Raw genomic sequence first — 15,564 nt, forward strand, 5'->3', positions numbered from 1 at the left:
GAGATCTGGCATTACTGGGGATAAAAGCTGCTCTCTGGCAGTCCTTTTCAGATTGATGACCAATATTTGGTTAGGGACCAAGGATTTGCTTAATGTAGACTGTAGAGAGAGATGGCCTAATAGAGAGTCCTGTAGACATTGAAAAATGGGTATAGTTATAATTCCTCACCTTAAGAACTATGGCCTCTTTATCTTGCATTACCACGCAGAGAACAATGTGTAATCAGTTAATACAAAATACAAAAAAGTTGTAATTAAGTATCTCAACAGCTATTAGATGCTGTGCAACATTCATGATCTCCAGAGGACGAATCTCACAGACTTTGGTGAGCCCAGATTCAGTTTTTCTGTGGAAAGATCTGATTATAGAATATGTATTACATTTATTATTATAGATTAAAGCACCCAGCAGAAAAAAAACAAGTACATTAAATCAAATTACCGCCACCTCGTTCAACTACAACATGGAAATATTGTGTTCTTGTTCATGAATCAGTAATAATATTCTAATCAACACTGTAACACTCTTAAAGGGGACATCCCGCATAATGTTTATTTGTACTAATAATTCATAACAACATTTAGCTGATAATATTGTACTTTTTCCTAAAGTAATACTTTGAATGCCGGACGTCTTCTTGAAATTAAGTATTTTTATATTTGCATAATACATATAAGCGTATGCAGAGATCTTCTGCACTTTCTTTCGGTCTCTATAAACACAGCATGGATTCTGTGTTTATTTTAGTTAACAGAGCACATTTTTCATTGGCTGCCAACCGGTGAGCACATGACGCTATTTTCATACCTGTGAAATTAGGAATTGCATGTACACAATTGCAGTCTGCACCTCTACGTGAATTCTATTCACTTAAAACACCTCACAGGAAAATGTGCACTCGCATAACACCTGCTTATGATTTTTAAATAGGCGCAAAACTCTTTCAAATTGTGTTAAACAATGAAAAGTATGAAGCCATCGAGCTCTCAGCCGTCATCAGATATGACTGTAAGATCAAAACGCCCTTTTATATCAGATCAGCTGTTTATTATTGGGTTGCAACTCTTTAGAGAGTGAGCGTGGCAGACGTCTTCTGTAAAATGCATTAAGCCAAACTATAATGCTGACTAAAGCGTTGTTTTCTGTATTGTCACAGGGCTTTGCAGCGAAAGTGGTCTGCAAAGTCCATAGAAGGTCTCTTGGCTGGACGCGCGTCACAGACCCACGAGTGCAGCCCAAGGTTCGTGTTGTTCAGCGAGCTGCCAAGGAGAGCAGCCACGGGGAAGCTTAGGCCAGCGGGACTCGCTGCATGTGACTAATTAGTTTGTTGAAACCCTTTAAAACATCAGCAAGAGGAGCCAAATGTGCCATATGTCCAAAGAGAAACAAATGTGCAGCGCATGACAACAGAGGGTTGTTGAGGTCACCCGTGTGAATTTGAGTTTCTGTATGTCGTAATCTTGATTTCAAACACTCGACTGCAAAGCAGAAGTCTTTGTAAGTCTTCTATGTCAGAAAGCCTTCGATTTATTAACAGCAATCACGTTCGCAGAGCCTCATGTGTACATTTTCACATGTACGCAGAGGTGTGATGATCACACCATATTGTGTGAAACCTGAACACTCATCCCCCCCCTCCACGCAGTCGTTTTTTACATTTTTTTTCAGACAAAAATTGGAAAAAGCGAGCGGTTGCTGCGTAAGGTGTCGCTGGAGGGAAGGGCTGCGTCACTGGATTAGTGCCGGAGAATCTGCCCCCAGCCTCTTCCTCCTGAGCTGCTGAGACGCCTCCAGAAGGGCACGACACTAGCTGCTCGCTTTCCCTCCACCAAGCCTTCCACATGAGCCAGCCAAGCCGTGCCTCCCCACCAGGATGAAGAAAGAAAAGAAAACGCACGCTCTCCTGTTTGTCCTGCTGCTTCACTTCACCTCGGGTGAGGCTTTTATTTTTGTGTTCTTTGAGTGTGAATACGACTTCTTGCCTTGATCTTATCTGGTTAATCCTCTAACGCACAGAGAGGGCTTGTGTGGTTCTTAGTGGAGACTGCTCATGCTGCCTGTACTTCCTATCTAGATGTGTGATAGCATGTTTGTGTTGTGATCATAGAAAGTTACATCCAAATATATTTGTAATTCATTTCCATCCTTCTACTCCCTGCTTTCTGTTCCTGACCTTTTTAGCAAGTGAGTGCAACATTTATGTCTCAATCATAGAAGCATTTCCAATAGAAGTAGAACAACATATTGACATTTATATGTGGCTTTTGTGACATTTCTTCAGATGTATACAGTATATAGAGTTGCTTCTGCTCAAATAACTCGGAGCATGTTTGTTTGTTTAAAGGGCAATCAGACTATGCGCCGTATTTTTATGATAATGGACCCAGCAGTAAACATGGGAATATGGCCTTGTGCAGCATTTCTGAGGATACGCCAGTTGGTAAGTCACATTTTAATAATTGCAGATCTTGTAAGGTATATTTTCTTCAGGTGTAGGTGTAAAGATGAAATTATCACGCTGGTATTGAGGCGCCAGCTAATCACTCTAATACCTTTTGGATTGTGACGTATGTCAAGATTTACGGGACGAAAAACTATATGGGTGGTGGCTCATCAGGATTATTAAACGTGCTATTTACACCGAATAAAACATTTAAAAAAAACGAGAATTGAAAGAGGGGATTCCCATTATTTTAATCAACATACTAATGTCATGTTTTAGTTTGACTTTATCGTTTCTGTCATTTTGACCACACAGGGACACAGATATACATTCTGAATGGTACAGATCCAGAGGGAGATCCAGTGCGATATGGTCTGACTTTTGAAATGGGCTCCAAAGAATATTTTAGGGTGGACTCCAAATCAGGAAAGGTGACTCTGATTCAGGAGCTCGACAGAGAGGTGAGTCTGTCCACGAGACTCTTATTATGAAGAAACCTGCTTTAAATGTGCCACCGATGTGGCTCAAAGTGATGTTCACCTTTTCTTTTGTAGAAGCTCGATGAAATCTCAGTGCTCGTGAGCATCACAGATGGTCGCAATAAAGTAAGTTTATATACTTTTTGTGATACGTTTTTGTTTATATTTTATTTTTATTAATCACATCACAAACACAACATCTTTGATATCAACACCTACATAATAAGTGATGTGTTTTACAGAGAAGAATGTATTTTAATATATCCAATTATCTTTTTCTAAACACTTTCGCATACTTATTTCTCTGTGGGACAGGTTGTAGTCGTGAATAAAAATACCAAATGTTGAGTTTTTGTTTGTGATAATTCATTGTATTGGTGCTTCCAGGTAGTTGAGACAGTTAGAGTGTTCGTCACTGATGCCAATGATGAACCACCCGAATTTCAAAATCTGCCTTTCATTATTGACATCCCAGAGGTACAGTATATATCATATAAATAAACCCAATATAATATAATAAATACAATAAATCTTCTCTTGATAAAGAAGTGTGTTTTTGGCTTATATAATCTCTTGCCTCCTCTAGGATACGGCTCCAGGAAGTAGCATCTACAGAGTCCAAGCAGCAGATAGAGATATGGGCTCAGGAGGCAGTGTCTCATATTATTTACAGGTGACCCTACAGCTTCGTTGTTTATGCTGCACAATGGTGGAAATTCTGTGCTAGATAGGAAAATGACGCATCAGAATTAAAACAAGGCAGCTTCCCAAAGCGGTTCTGCTTTTGTTTGCCCACTAAATTCCCGGAGCACACTGGAGGATCTTTATTTTTACTCAGGTGAAGAAAAATATCCAAATGTGCAACACACCCAGAACCAAATATTTCCTAAATGTAATTCATACTTTTATTTTGTCTTGCTCAGACTACCGCATCTATCTTTACTCGGGCATTAGGTGGAACAATGTTATCAAGGCTTTCATTTATTTCAGCCTCCTTGCACATGGCCTACAGTTGATGTCAGAGTTGATTGTAAAATGTTAGTAATCACATTTACTGTAGCTTAGCTCCAGCCTACATCTCCGGACCGCTTTACGCCTACACACTGGGATGCACCCTGAAGTCTACCAACAGGTTTAGCCTTCCAATCTCAAATCCTTTCATACACACTTTTATTACTGTTTTTCTATTAAATATATATATATATATATATTTTAAATAAACATAATTTATGATAACAACGGCACCATTATTGTCTACAATGCTGTTAACTGTCCTGGTGTGGCCTTAACACTCGGGGGTGAGACCAGAGGTCGAGCTGACATCATGAGAGCTGTGCTGCCATATGGAGAGAGGAAAAGGCCATTCGAGTAATAGGACAGTGTGTCTATGTATTAATCTCACATCAGAGAGCAGTCTGGAAATGGTTTTACTTTAGTAGATTAATTTTCAATTACATTTGAGCAAGGCACTGAAGGCTAAATAGGGGCTTAGGTTTGGTCCAGGCCAACAGCTGACAGCACAGTAGTTGTTACCGTTCACGTGTGTCAACTGTGAGATAATACAAACTATGCTTACTGTTCCCATGAACACCGCTACTGTAACTGTGTGGTTTTTATACATTGTCAGACCTCACCGTTTGCCAAGTTCACCATCGATGGGAACAGCGGGATCCTCAAAGTCAAGCCTGGTGAGACTTTGGACTACGAGACCACGCCCACTCACTTTGTGACCGTGGTGGCAAAGGTGAGACATCGCACACACAGCAGCCTTTGTCTTTGGGTTTGTCTTCGCAGGTGCTTTAAACACACCATCACGCGGTGAGCGGCAGCTTAGCATAGTGTGTCCAACCACCTTTGCCCGAGAGCATTGCTCTTCGACACGTTAAGTCTAAAAACAGAACGTTTCCAAAGGGCTGAGATTTATCTCGGCACCATTTTGCACATAACACAAATGGTGGGAAAGTCGGGCGGCTCAGCGACACATCTGCTGTTGGCCGAAAGGTCATGAAAAGTTCAGTCACGAGTAAGCTTTGTGAACACCAACACGCTTTGTGAACACCAACACTTTGCTGAATTTACACAATCTCAGCATGTGAAGTAGACGGGAGTCTGGTGACGTGTTGACAGTGTTGCTTCCACGGAGAGTAATAACACTCCTTCAAGGAAATATCACACAATGAGAAGTTGCATCGATTATAAAAATATATGATTGTAGAAGATGCGTGACTATCAGTGTTAACAGTTTGACTCACTAACGGTTAAACTAGTATAACACACTGCAGTGTTTTCTCCACAGAATGCGCGTCTGCGTCTTTCACTGTCACAGAAGCAAAATAATATAATGAACATATCCATGCAAATTGAATTGCAAATTCCACTGTTCCCAATTATACTGCATTTGACATGCTAGGAGTGGATTAAAAGGTTTGCGTCCCAGTATTGAAGCATTGAGGCATAGTTTGCAAGTATTTATTGCTTGTATTTTATTCATTTTTTTGTGTGTAATTCTATTCAGCTAGTTTACAGAAAATCATCAAAGCCTTTCAAGGTACTTGCGGCCTCCAATGATATCATTTTAGTTGGGTAAAATAGAGAAAGTGCTCATAGTAAAATAAAATCTCTGTACAGGGATTTAAAAAATACCTCAATGCTGCAGCTATTACTTTATGTCTGAGACGCCTATACAAATATCACATATCTAAAATTGTGTGTGCCCATTATCTGAATTAAATGTCCTGTACTGAGACTGTTTTATTTGAGCTTTTATAGTTTGCAATGGATACAAGTTTATTATAAACACTATAAAATGGGTTAACTCTCACTTCTGCCTCACTGTTTTTCTTCTCAGGATGGAGGTGGAAAGTACAAAGGGAAGCAACAGGTCTTGACCTCCACGGCCACCATGACGATCAATGTGCTTGATGCCCAAGACATGCCTCCATCCTTCATAGGAACCCCTTACTTTGGCTACGTCTATGAAGTCTCAGTTCCTGTGAGACTTCCTCTTATTCTTTACACACCAGTGAATGTGTTTAGGGCATTGCTTTATTTTTTACATGCAGTAAGTATGCATAAGATTAATTATATTTTCTTTCTTCAAGGGTTCTGAAATATTCACAGTGTACGCTAAAGATGGAGATCAAGGCAAACCTAACCCAATACAATATTCCATTATGAATGGTAAAAGCAATGCATCAATAAATATAATCTGTGTTGAGTTATCTTTAATATTTTCCTGTTCAGCCTTTTGATCAGACACATTAACAGCATGTCTTTTATTACCTTTCAGGTAGTGATGGTGTCTTTGACATAAATAGCACAAGTGGATGCATCACCCTGTCAATTTATCCAACTCTGCTGAGAAATGAATTATATGAAATTATAGTCAAGGTAATGTTTTTTTTTTTCTTCTTTCAGTCTCCTCACAGTTATTTCTTTGGAATTACACTTGTCTAAATGTAAGCTGCTATTATTACCACTGAATGCATTGATCCTTTTTAAACCCAGGCGTCTGAGGTAGGCCCTAAGGATCAGCAGCTGGACTACGACGTTACCACTGTGACGGTCCGGGTGGTGGATCTCAACAACCATCCTCCGACCTTTTACGGACACAACGGACCACAGAGCAACTTTGAGGTCACCATGTACGAGCATCCTCCAGCCGGGGAGATCCTGCGAGGCTTTAAAATCACCGTCAATGACTCCGATCAGGTACATTTATTTATACATTTCCTCTATGCGTCCTTTGATTCCAGATGTTTATTGGTCTGTGTGTTCCACCAAGGTTTGTTAAAGTCATCCTAAGTCTGATGAATCTTAATGTTCTTGTTTTTCGAGACAGCTATTTACTTTACAAATTTACGGTTTCTAAATTCTGCTGTTTATTTTTCTTTGCAGGGAGCAAACGCTAAATTTAAACTGAGACTCGTGGGGCCGAGTCGAGTGCTGCGAGTGGTTCCCCAGACAGTCCTCAATGAAGCACAGGTGACCATCATTGTGGAAGACACATCTGGCATCGACTATGAGAAGGGAAAAACACTCTCTTTTAAGGTTTGGCTTCATATCACTAATGACTCCGATATTTAATCTGGGGCTGAAACTAACTATTTTATGAACAGATTATTTTGCTTTGCATAGAGCCCAAGATGATGCCTTTACATTGCTTGTTTTCTCTGACCAACTTCCAAAAAAACTATTATTAGAGTATTAGACTTAAGAGCTTGCAAATGATTGCAATTGAACAATTAATCAAAATTCTTGACAATCAATCTTTAGAAACGCTATTGGCATGGCTCTCTTTGGTCCAACTATTGGATGGATATTCATGAAAGTTGGTGGTGACATTCTTGGTCTTTGTGACCTTTCGGGATCTCTTAACTTTCCATCCAGCACCTTCATCAGGTCAACATTTTAATTTGTCAAACAATGTGGTTTCTAATCAATTAATGACATTCCTTTGTTATCAAATGTTGACATGTTTTCACGCTAAACTGTAATATCATTTTTGCTCATGTAAAAACTAATGACTGTATTTTAGGTTAAAGGTGCAATGCGTAGAACCTTCCTGAAAAAACAATGTATCGATCCGTATAAACTGATCACGTATGACCCGCTAGAAGTGTGTCTGCCCTATGCCTGTATTATTTATTTTATTTTATTTTTGCTGTGTATCAACCTCTATAAGAAATCCTCATCATCCCAAAAGGAAATTACGACAATGGGCTCAAAGATATTGCACGGCGAAACGCCAAACAGGCAACGCTTGCTCCAAACTGAGAACAAACCTGATCCTTTCATCCTCTGGCAACACTGTAACCATCGTAGAACCGGGAAAGAAAGGTCAACACTAAGGGTAGTAATTAAAAAAATAAATAATCTGACATCACCCTCAAATATCAAAAAGATAATGTTGATATCTGACCATGAACATGACACCCTCACAGAGCTGCTAGTGTGACTCGATAAATTACACAAATTATTCGACTGATTTAATTCCACTTTGCGTGTGTCTCCCTGCAGCTGCTGGCGGTGGAGATCGACACTCCTGAGAGGTTCAGTGCAACAGCTGACATCGTGATCAACCTGCTGGACACCAACGACAACATCCCCAAATTCACAGCCGAGTATTACATCGCCAGGGTCCCTGAGAACTCTGTCGGAGGCTCCAGCGTTGTGTCTGTAACGGTGAGTCAATCATGATTAAACTCTCCTTTCACCTGACCAAAGTGATTATATAATCCAACAATCTTCCAATGAATGCAAATTACTCTGTGCGGCTCATTAGATGAAAGCAGGTTGTCACCAGAAAAAAAAAAGAAAAAAGCTCACTGCTCCCTGGCTTTGTTTTTGTTGGTCCTATATTCCATGTGAAATCCATGTGCCCATGTGACTCTCTGGCATGTGCCCCGCATGCTAGAACTCAGGCAGGACTTTCATTAATAGAAATATTGGCACATTTGTCTCTTCCTCTCCATCATATTGTATGTGTCCTGCAACCAGGCATCATGTCCGAGCTACGCAGTGTTGGGTAAAAAGCTTAATTTTGCCCCAAGGTTAATCATGCTGACCTATACCTCCACCCCCACTCACCACAGGAAATGGCTTATAGCCCGCCCCACCCACATGAGCTTAAGACCCTAGCTGGTTATCCTCAGCCAGCGCCAGTAACATTTAAAAAAGAAAACATCTAAGTGGACCACCTTCAATCACCTTGATTTTTTGCCTGCCAGAATTTGGATTAAATGTATCAGATTGATAAATAATCATTCTCACAAAGTGTACATGTTTCACACTTTATTGTGTGTGCGATAAGTATTGGGGTTTTAATCTGTGTCCTGTTCCGTCCTCTAGGCAAATGATCCAGATTCAGGGCCCTGGGGGGAAGTCAAATACACGATTTATGGATCAGGATCAGATTTGTGAGTAAAAACCTTTCTCTCCTGCCAGTTCAGGTTTGTTCTGATCAGATACTTGACACGTGCACTTCCTCAGAGCACATTTCAAAGACTAAACAAACATTTTGTATATGTTTATGACTCAAGACTGCTGGTTGTTTGGTCATCTTTGTCTCTTTCATAGAAGAGATAAGCAGGAGAACAATGTGATTGTCCCCTCTGCTACACAAACAACTTGCTCTAAAATGGCTGCAAGATGCTGGCTAATCTCCTAATTGGATTGGAGGGTTAAAAATAGACAGGCCCGTCTCACATAGGGAGAGCCAATTAACATGCAATGTGACAGCTGGAGCCTCAGAAATGGCAGCTTGCGGTGAAAGAAAAGTGAGAATTTATGCTTGTTTTAAAGCAGTGACTTGAGTTAATTGTGTGAAAGTTATCAGTTTCGAGGCAACTTGTGAATTTTCACAGTGCAAATTGAAGCGGCTGAATAAAATGGCAGTAAGCCCAATGTTGAACTTTAAGGCACTTTGAAAGCACAAACCACACAGCATTGCTATAAATGTATTTATTATTCTGTAAAATATACTTACGTGACAGTTTATATCAACTTTCTAGCTGTTAACTTTAGAAAAATGGCATAACAACAAAACCAAAAGGTCTTTTTCTGGCTCATCCAAACATTTTCGGTACCAAATCCGGTGACGACAAATCTTCAACATCAAGAAAATTGTCTCTCAAGCACTTATGCACGGAATATATGAATATATAAATTCAACAACAGATATTTTGTTGATATTTATTGGTATTTTAGACATTGTTTGTTTGTTAAGTAGTTATTAAGTTGATCAGATAAAGAAAATGACTACAAAGAAAGACAAACGACAGTATGTGTGATAAGAATGTAGCTGCCCATAAATGGCAATACAATCAAATCAGTATCAGTCAGGACAAACAAACACAACATAATAGGCGGAGATAACTTAAATGGCTCATGACTCATACACTGTGTCACCTGCTCTGAACCTGCAGGTTTGCCATCAACCCGTCATCGGGCCTCATCTCCACGCAGCCCTGGACCAGCTTAGATGCAGAGGTTAGGTCTAAATACAACTTCTATGTCAAGGCTGAAGATTCAGAGGGAAAGTACAGCTTGTCTGAAGTCTTTGTCACCGTCCTCGACATGAACGACCACTCTCCGGCATTCGATGAGAAACTCCTGGAAAAGACCATGATTATTGGTATACCTGTCAGAGTAGAGGTACATCATTTTACATAACGGCCTCTTGTTCTGAACATCCATGACAACAATCGTTGTTTTTAGACATTTAAAGAAACAATTATGGCACAAAAAAATGAGCAAATTTGAATGGTATCGTAACATGGTTGCAGAAATGTCTGCGTTTTGTTTAGGCAAAATATAGTTTACTATATAATTCACTGTACATAATCCACAATACTTGTGTGGGCTTAATTTGTGATTTTAAAAGCAAATCATGATTTAAGATTAGCTGTCAAGTATGCAGATTACTACAATGATCGAAATATGCATCCATTTTAATGTAATTCTGCTACATTTCAAAGGCAGTGGATGAAGATGCAGAGTCCCCGAACAACGTCATTGAATACTCCATCATGACGGCCGATCCCGACAACGCGTTTGATATTAACGCAGACACTGGAGACATCAAGCTGAAGCCGTACATCAAGTCCATGGAGATTGTGCAGAACATCACCAAGCAAAAGGACTGCAAGTGGTCTCTGGTGGTCCAAGCCAGGGACAGAGGCTCTCCGTCCTTCAGCACAACAGCTGTGGTCAACATCGATATCACAGAGGCGGTAAGACTTAGCTCTGACCCGCTGCGTGCTTTCTATTCCAAGCTTTAGGCCGCACCAGCTGTAGACTCAAGCAGTTCACCGTACGACAATATGCATTGTCGTCATGCTACGCAGCTGCTAATTTAGCATCCTTGTTTCAGCCAGTCACACTTCATTGATCTCATATTCTTTAAAGGATAATGCCGGTCATTTTTATGCTGTTATTATGATCAATTCTCTTGAAGAGACTAAAGCCTAATATAGCTGACTCCTTTGTGCCCGAGAACCCCATTGTTGTGGGTTTGTTTCAATGAGCCACACTTTCACATCGCACATAGTTGTAATAAAGTAGGGTGCACTTTTTATTAGTTGTCCAGTTATACATGTTAATAAGTAATTGATCGAGTTATATTTTTTTAAATAAATAAAGTCTGCAGTTGTACATGTTGTTAATAAATGGATTTTGGTCTAAGTGGTCAAACTGTCCAACGACTCAAAGAGATTTCCCCCATTTTGACAACCCAAAGGTTGTTTTTATTATTTACTTATAACTTATATGTAAAACATTGGAAAATTATTTTTAAAAGCCATTTGTTACTATTCATTATTTTTCTAAATAAATGACAGTTGCCATGTTCATCGAGGTTTTGTCTTCGGTGTTTTTAATTGCTTTTGGACAATATTGGAGTTTTATGGCACAAAGAAATAAACCATACATGGCTACATGAATAATACCTTAGTTAGTAGTATGAATTCATACTGTTTTGTTTCTTCGGTACATTTTAAGATATTAATATGAAATAACTGCAGCATTATCCTTTCAAGTCATTCACATATGTTATGTTTTCACAATGTGCTCATTCCTTCACGACATGATAAGATGACTCAGTGTTTTTGGTGTTGTTTCTGTGTTGTGTATCGTGCTTTTCAGATCAAAGGTCGAATTATTTCATACTTCATGGGCCTCAGCAAACGTCCGCTGACTGTTTTGGGAATTTGTCTCAGCATTGTCACTTCCCTCATTTTACTAACAACCTGCATATCCACAGTCCTGTACTGTAACTCAGTGAAAAGGTCCCGAATCAACCCTGAGAGTAACTATATCAAAGTGGTGCGCAGAATCAAGTGAGAAATATTGTGTCACCTGGAGCTTATTTATAACCTTTAAAGAAGATATCTATTTTTTTTTTAACGACTAGCTATTGTCTGTAAAAGAGTACTGGAGCACATTTGAAAGAAAAATACAACATTACAATGAAAATCTTTTAGTTTATTTTCCTTTTTTTTTATTATTATTTTTTTTAATGTTATTATTTTGAGTGGAACATATTCTAAAAATGCAAATTCCATTTTTTTTACACGACCACATTTTCTGTGATCAACTAAAACACTTCTTTCTTTTTTTTCTCAAGCATGACACAATCTCTGTCAAAGTGGCAAAGATGAGGCTCTTTTCTTTATATTCAAACCTGGATTCGCTCATTTTTAACTCACTTTTGGTGTCACGAACCGTCATCTCCGTTCAGCCCTCATCAGTCACACAGCAAAGAGAAATCCTAATGCACCGCACTGCCAGACGCATTCCCGACAACTAGCGCTCTGCATGGTTCTCAGCTTTGCACTAGCGGGCCTGTATCGTAGAACAGAAGCACGACGGATGACTGAATGTGAGCAGAATGTTTGGCAGACATGTTGTTTGGGCCTCCTCTGTCAATGCTTTGCGCCTCCATCTCATGCTTGCATGCTTTGGACAAATGCTCCGTCAACCCTTGGATTCAGTCCCTTGGACTTTATTTAAACACTTCTTTTTTTTTTTTTTATTGTGCTCTTTCACAGACTCCTCTCAAGGGGCCTATGGCAGCCTTTTTATTGAAAAGTAGGGACAATCCAATGAAAGCTCTAGGCATGGTCACTGTTGTCATTAGCATATTGGTAGGAGTGACTGCCTTGATCTCTGCAGGTATGTACATGCGAAACTCAAAGTCAAACCGGATCATGCCAGCACGTCGCATCATTAAGAGGCGACCCAGGGACCAGCAGCCCTGGATCTTCAACATGCCTGTTGTCCAATTCAGCAACCCTGCAGATAAGTTCCTTATTGTCAACCAAGAGAGAAGCCCACGGCCGAAGCCTCCCCCTCCCAGTGCTCCACCGCCCCCGTGTATCACACGGCCATATGAGAGGGCCCGGGCGGTCCCAACCATATCTGGTGTGCTGGCCTCCAAAGGTTCCAAAAAAGCTAAATCGAATCGCCGTAAAGAGGGAAATATCAGCTCTGCTCTGGTGTCGGAGCTTAAAAAGAAGCTTGAGCAGAAAATGATTGAGAGCAACCAAGGTTATTATTAACTCTGTTGTTAAAGGTCCTTTGACAACTCTGTCCGAGACTTCCCACCTGTATGTAATGATCTGGTAGGGTGGGCCGGCTGTAGGTTATTCAGGAGTAAATGGTAAAAGGAAAGTTTACAGGTATTTAGGTCTCAAGATGAGATAAGAAACAAGTGGGCATCCTCAGTTGACCTGGCTTGGGTAAAGAGAGGAGCGCGCTTGAGTCCGTGTGGTATAATGGGAAGTAATTCTCCACAATGCCATCTACAGGAAGATTACATAATAAGAAGCACCAGTGTAAATTGCCCAGGGAGAGGATTACTAAGATTTACCGTATATACACACACGTTGCGTAACTTCCTGAAAAATATCCTACTTAAAAAAATAAAAAAATTCCTTTTGCTGGACAATGACTCAGTCAGGAAAAACCATGCTTCTTATAAAGTGCTAAATAAAGGACCTGTGTTAATATTTTTTACTGTGTTACATCAGCTGCTTGAAAGCTGAGAGGTTGCTATTTTGTATGATTACAATGTGCCACTGTAGGTTTTCACAGTAACACAAGCTAGTAGAGTTGCTTTTATTCATTTGAGTGTGTAAATCTAGAAAAATGCTTTTATATAAATAACATGTATCCATTTAAATGTGTGTGTATATATATATATATATGCATGTATGACAAGATATGAACATTCCCCTGGTTCCTGTTGTAGTAATAAACATGTGCAAATGAAACCATCTAATTCCACTTAAGATGATTAAGCACAGGTCACTATAACCTGCTTAGACATTTCCATTGTATATATAGATGTTGAAATATAGAGTCTGTGTCAAACATGTTGGTTCTTCTCCACTTACCATGTTACTCATGTTGCAATGCCTTCAAATATAGGCAACTAAAATAAGGTTTGGTTAGTTGCTGTAGCCCATATCTTGTATCTGACTGTATCTTAACTCATCGCTATCTGAAATAAGTTGAGATAAACTATTACACTTAATTAAACTTGCCTGGTCCTTTGAAGTAACATATTTGTACCGTCTTTGTACCGTCTTGATTTTGAATAAATATTTGAAAATAATTTGGTCTGTGTTTAATTTGGTCCAGAGGCTTTATCGGTTATTGGTTTCAGTAAGTTAGAGAACGAAATGTGTGCTGGACAGAATAGTATAATATAGTTTGTTCTTTATCAAAACACAAATAACATTGACATACCATAATAGTAATACGATAGCAGTGGTCAGTATAACACAGAATGAAGTCACTGTTGTAACACGCTCATGCGCCGGCTAGGACTTTTTTCATGATATTTCTCTAAAATATGACTTTTTGACATGATTATTTTTGCATGACATTTTTTCAACATACCATATACTTTGACTGTTTTTATACTTTTTTCAACATACTATTCCAAGACTTTTTTTCATGACATTTCTTTAAATACGATGATACTATGATAATTTTAAATAGGTCCATATTTTTACTTTAGTAGGATTGTAATTGCAGGGTCTTTACTTAGGTTGTAGTATTGACACATTTGAGTATTTCCCTACTGCTAAAAATAATGTTACATTTTTTTTGTATTTGTAAAGAAATACAAATAATAATCACAACTTTTTATGCAACACTCAAACACATGTTCATTATTAACTCACAATAGACTTAACATGATTATTACAAATGTAAGATTAGCCTTTATTTGCCTCCAATTGATATGGAGGCCCACATCATTTTAATCTGCTTACGAGTATATGTATAAATGCACCGAAAAACAATGCTTATGTAACAAATCCGCTGAGTGATTGTGATAAAACATCTGAGTATGTCTCAGCATTCATCTCTGACTTCTCTTTAATCCACATCAAACATAATTTCATTCTGCAAAAAGAAAAACAAAAAAGAAAAATATTCGATTATAGTAGTCGATTGAATCTTCTGACATAGTACACTTAGAATTTAGTTTGCTTAAGTTGACAATAAAGCAATGTACAAAATATTAATTATTTACATTGTTTTTTATTTAAGATTGTTTGCAATAAATATAAATAGTTTAAGGAAAAACAATAAAACCAAAGAACTATCAAATGGATATGATCACAAACTTCTGTACATATATATATATACATATATATATATATATATACATATATATATATATATACATATATATATATATATACATATATATATATATATATACATATATATATATATATATATATATATATATATATACATATATATATATATATATATATATATATATATACATATATATATATACATATATATATATATATATATATATATATATATATATATATATATATATATATTGACACAGGTAATACAAACTCTCCTTATAATAAGAAAGAAAGGCATCTCCACTTTGAGCTGATAGCATGATATATTTACATGATGACTTTATGTCTATAATAGCTCCAGTATATGTCTCTCGGGTGTTAGCGTCACATTCAGCCAGAGTTCTGATAATGATCTTTGAAAAATCTAGAAGGTCATTTAACAAAACTTAACATTGTTTTAAAGGTATTTTCAGACTCTCATGTAGAAGTTGGAAAACAAGATGAAAATGTGTTTTATTGTGC

General features: G+C 38.3%; 1 protein-coding gene across 1 annotated transcript; it reads left to right on the forward strand.

The window, feature by feature from the left end:
- The first annotated feature begins 1,780 nt into the window (after window positions 1–1,780).
- LOC117748701 (cadherin-related family member 1) lies at window positions 1,781–13,980 on the forward strand. The gene is made up of 17 exons (XM_034558710.1): window positions 1,781–1,935; window positions 2,346–2,441; window positions 2,760–2,905; window positions 2,999–3,049; window positions 3,311–3,400; window positions 3,510–3,596; window positions 4,551–4,667; window positions 5,772–5,915; window positions 6,025–6,103; window positions 6,213–6,313; window positions 6,431–6,634; window positions 6,821–6,973; window positions 7,943–8,107; window positions 8,774–8,841; window positions 9,850–10,078; window positions 10,402–10,656; window positions 12,472–13,980. Exons 1-17 carry the CDS (start codon window positions 1,875–1,877, stop codon window positions 12,979–12,981), a joined length of 2,556 nt encoding a protein of 851 aa, XP_034414601.1. The 5' UTR covers window positions 1,781–1,874; the 3' UTR covers window positions 12,982–13,980.
- Window positions 13,981–15,564: the final 1,584 nt, after the last annotated feature.

The sequence above is a fragment of the Cyclopterus lumpus genome, chromosome 19, assembly GCF_009769545.1.
Source record: "Cyclopterus lumpus isolate fCycLum1 chromosome 19, fCycLum1.pri, whole genome shotgun sequence".
Classification (NCBI taxonomy): Eukaryota; Metazoa; Chordata; class Actinopteri; order Perciformes; family Cyclopteridae; genus Cyclopterus; species Cyclopterus lumpus.

What these genes read in the sequence shown, in the direction of transcription:
- LOC117748701 (XM_034558710.1), top strand. Translation starts at nt 1,875, where the DNA reads ATGAAGAAAGAAAAGAAAACGCACGCTCTCCTGTTTGTCCTGCTGCTT. An exon ending in TCATTATTGACATCCCAGAG is followed by an intron (nt 3,401 to 3,509) that starts GTACAGTATATA and finishes TGCCTCCTCTAG; the next exon opens with GATACGGCTCCAGGAAGTAG. An exon ending in CCGTCAATGACTCCGATCAG is followed by an intron (nt 6,635 to 6,820) that starts GTACATTTATTT and finishes TTTTCTTTGCAG; the next exon opens with GGAGCAAACGCTAAATTTAA.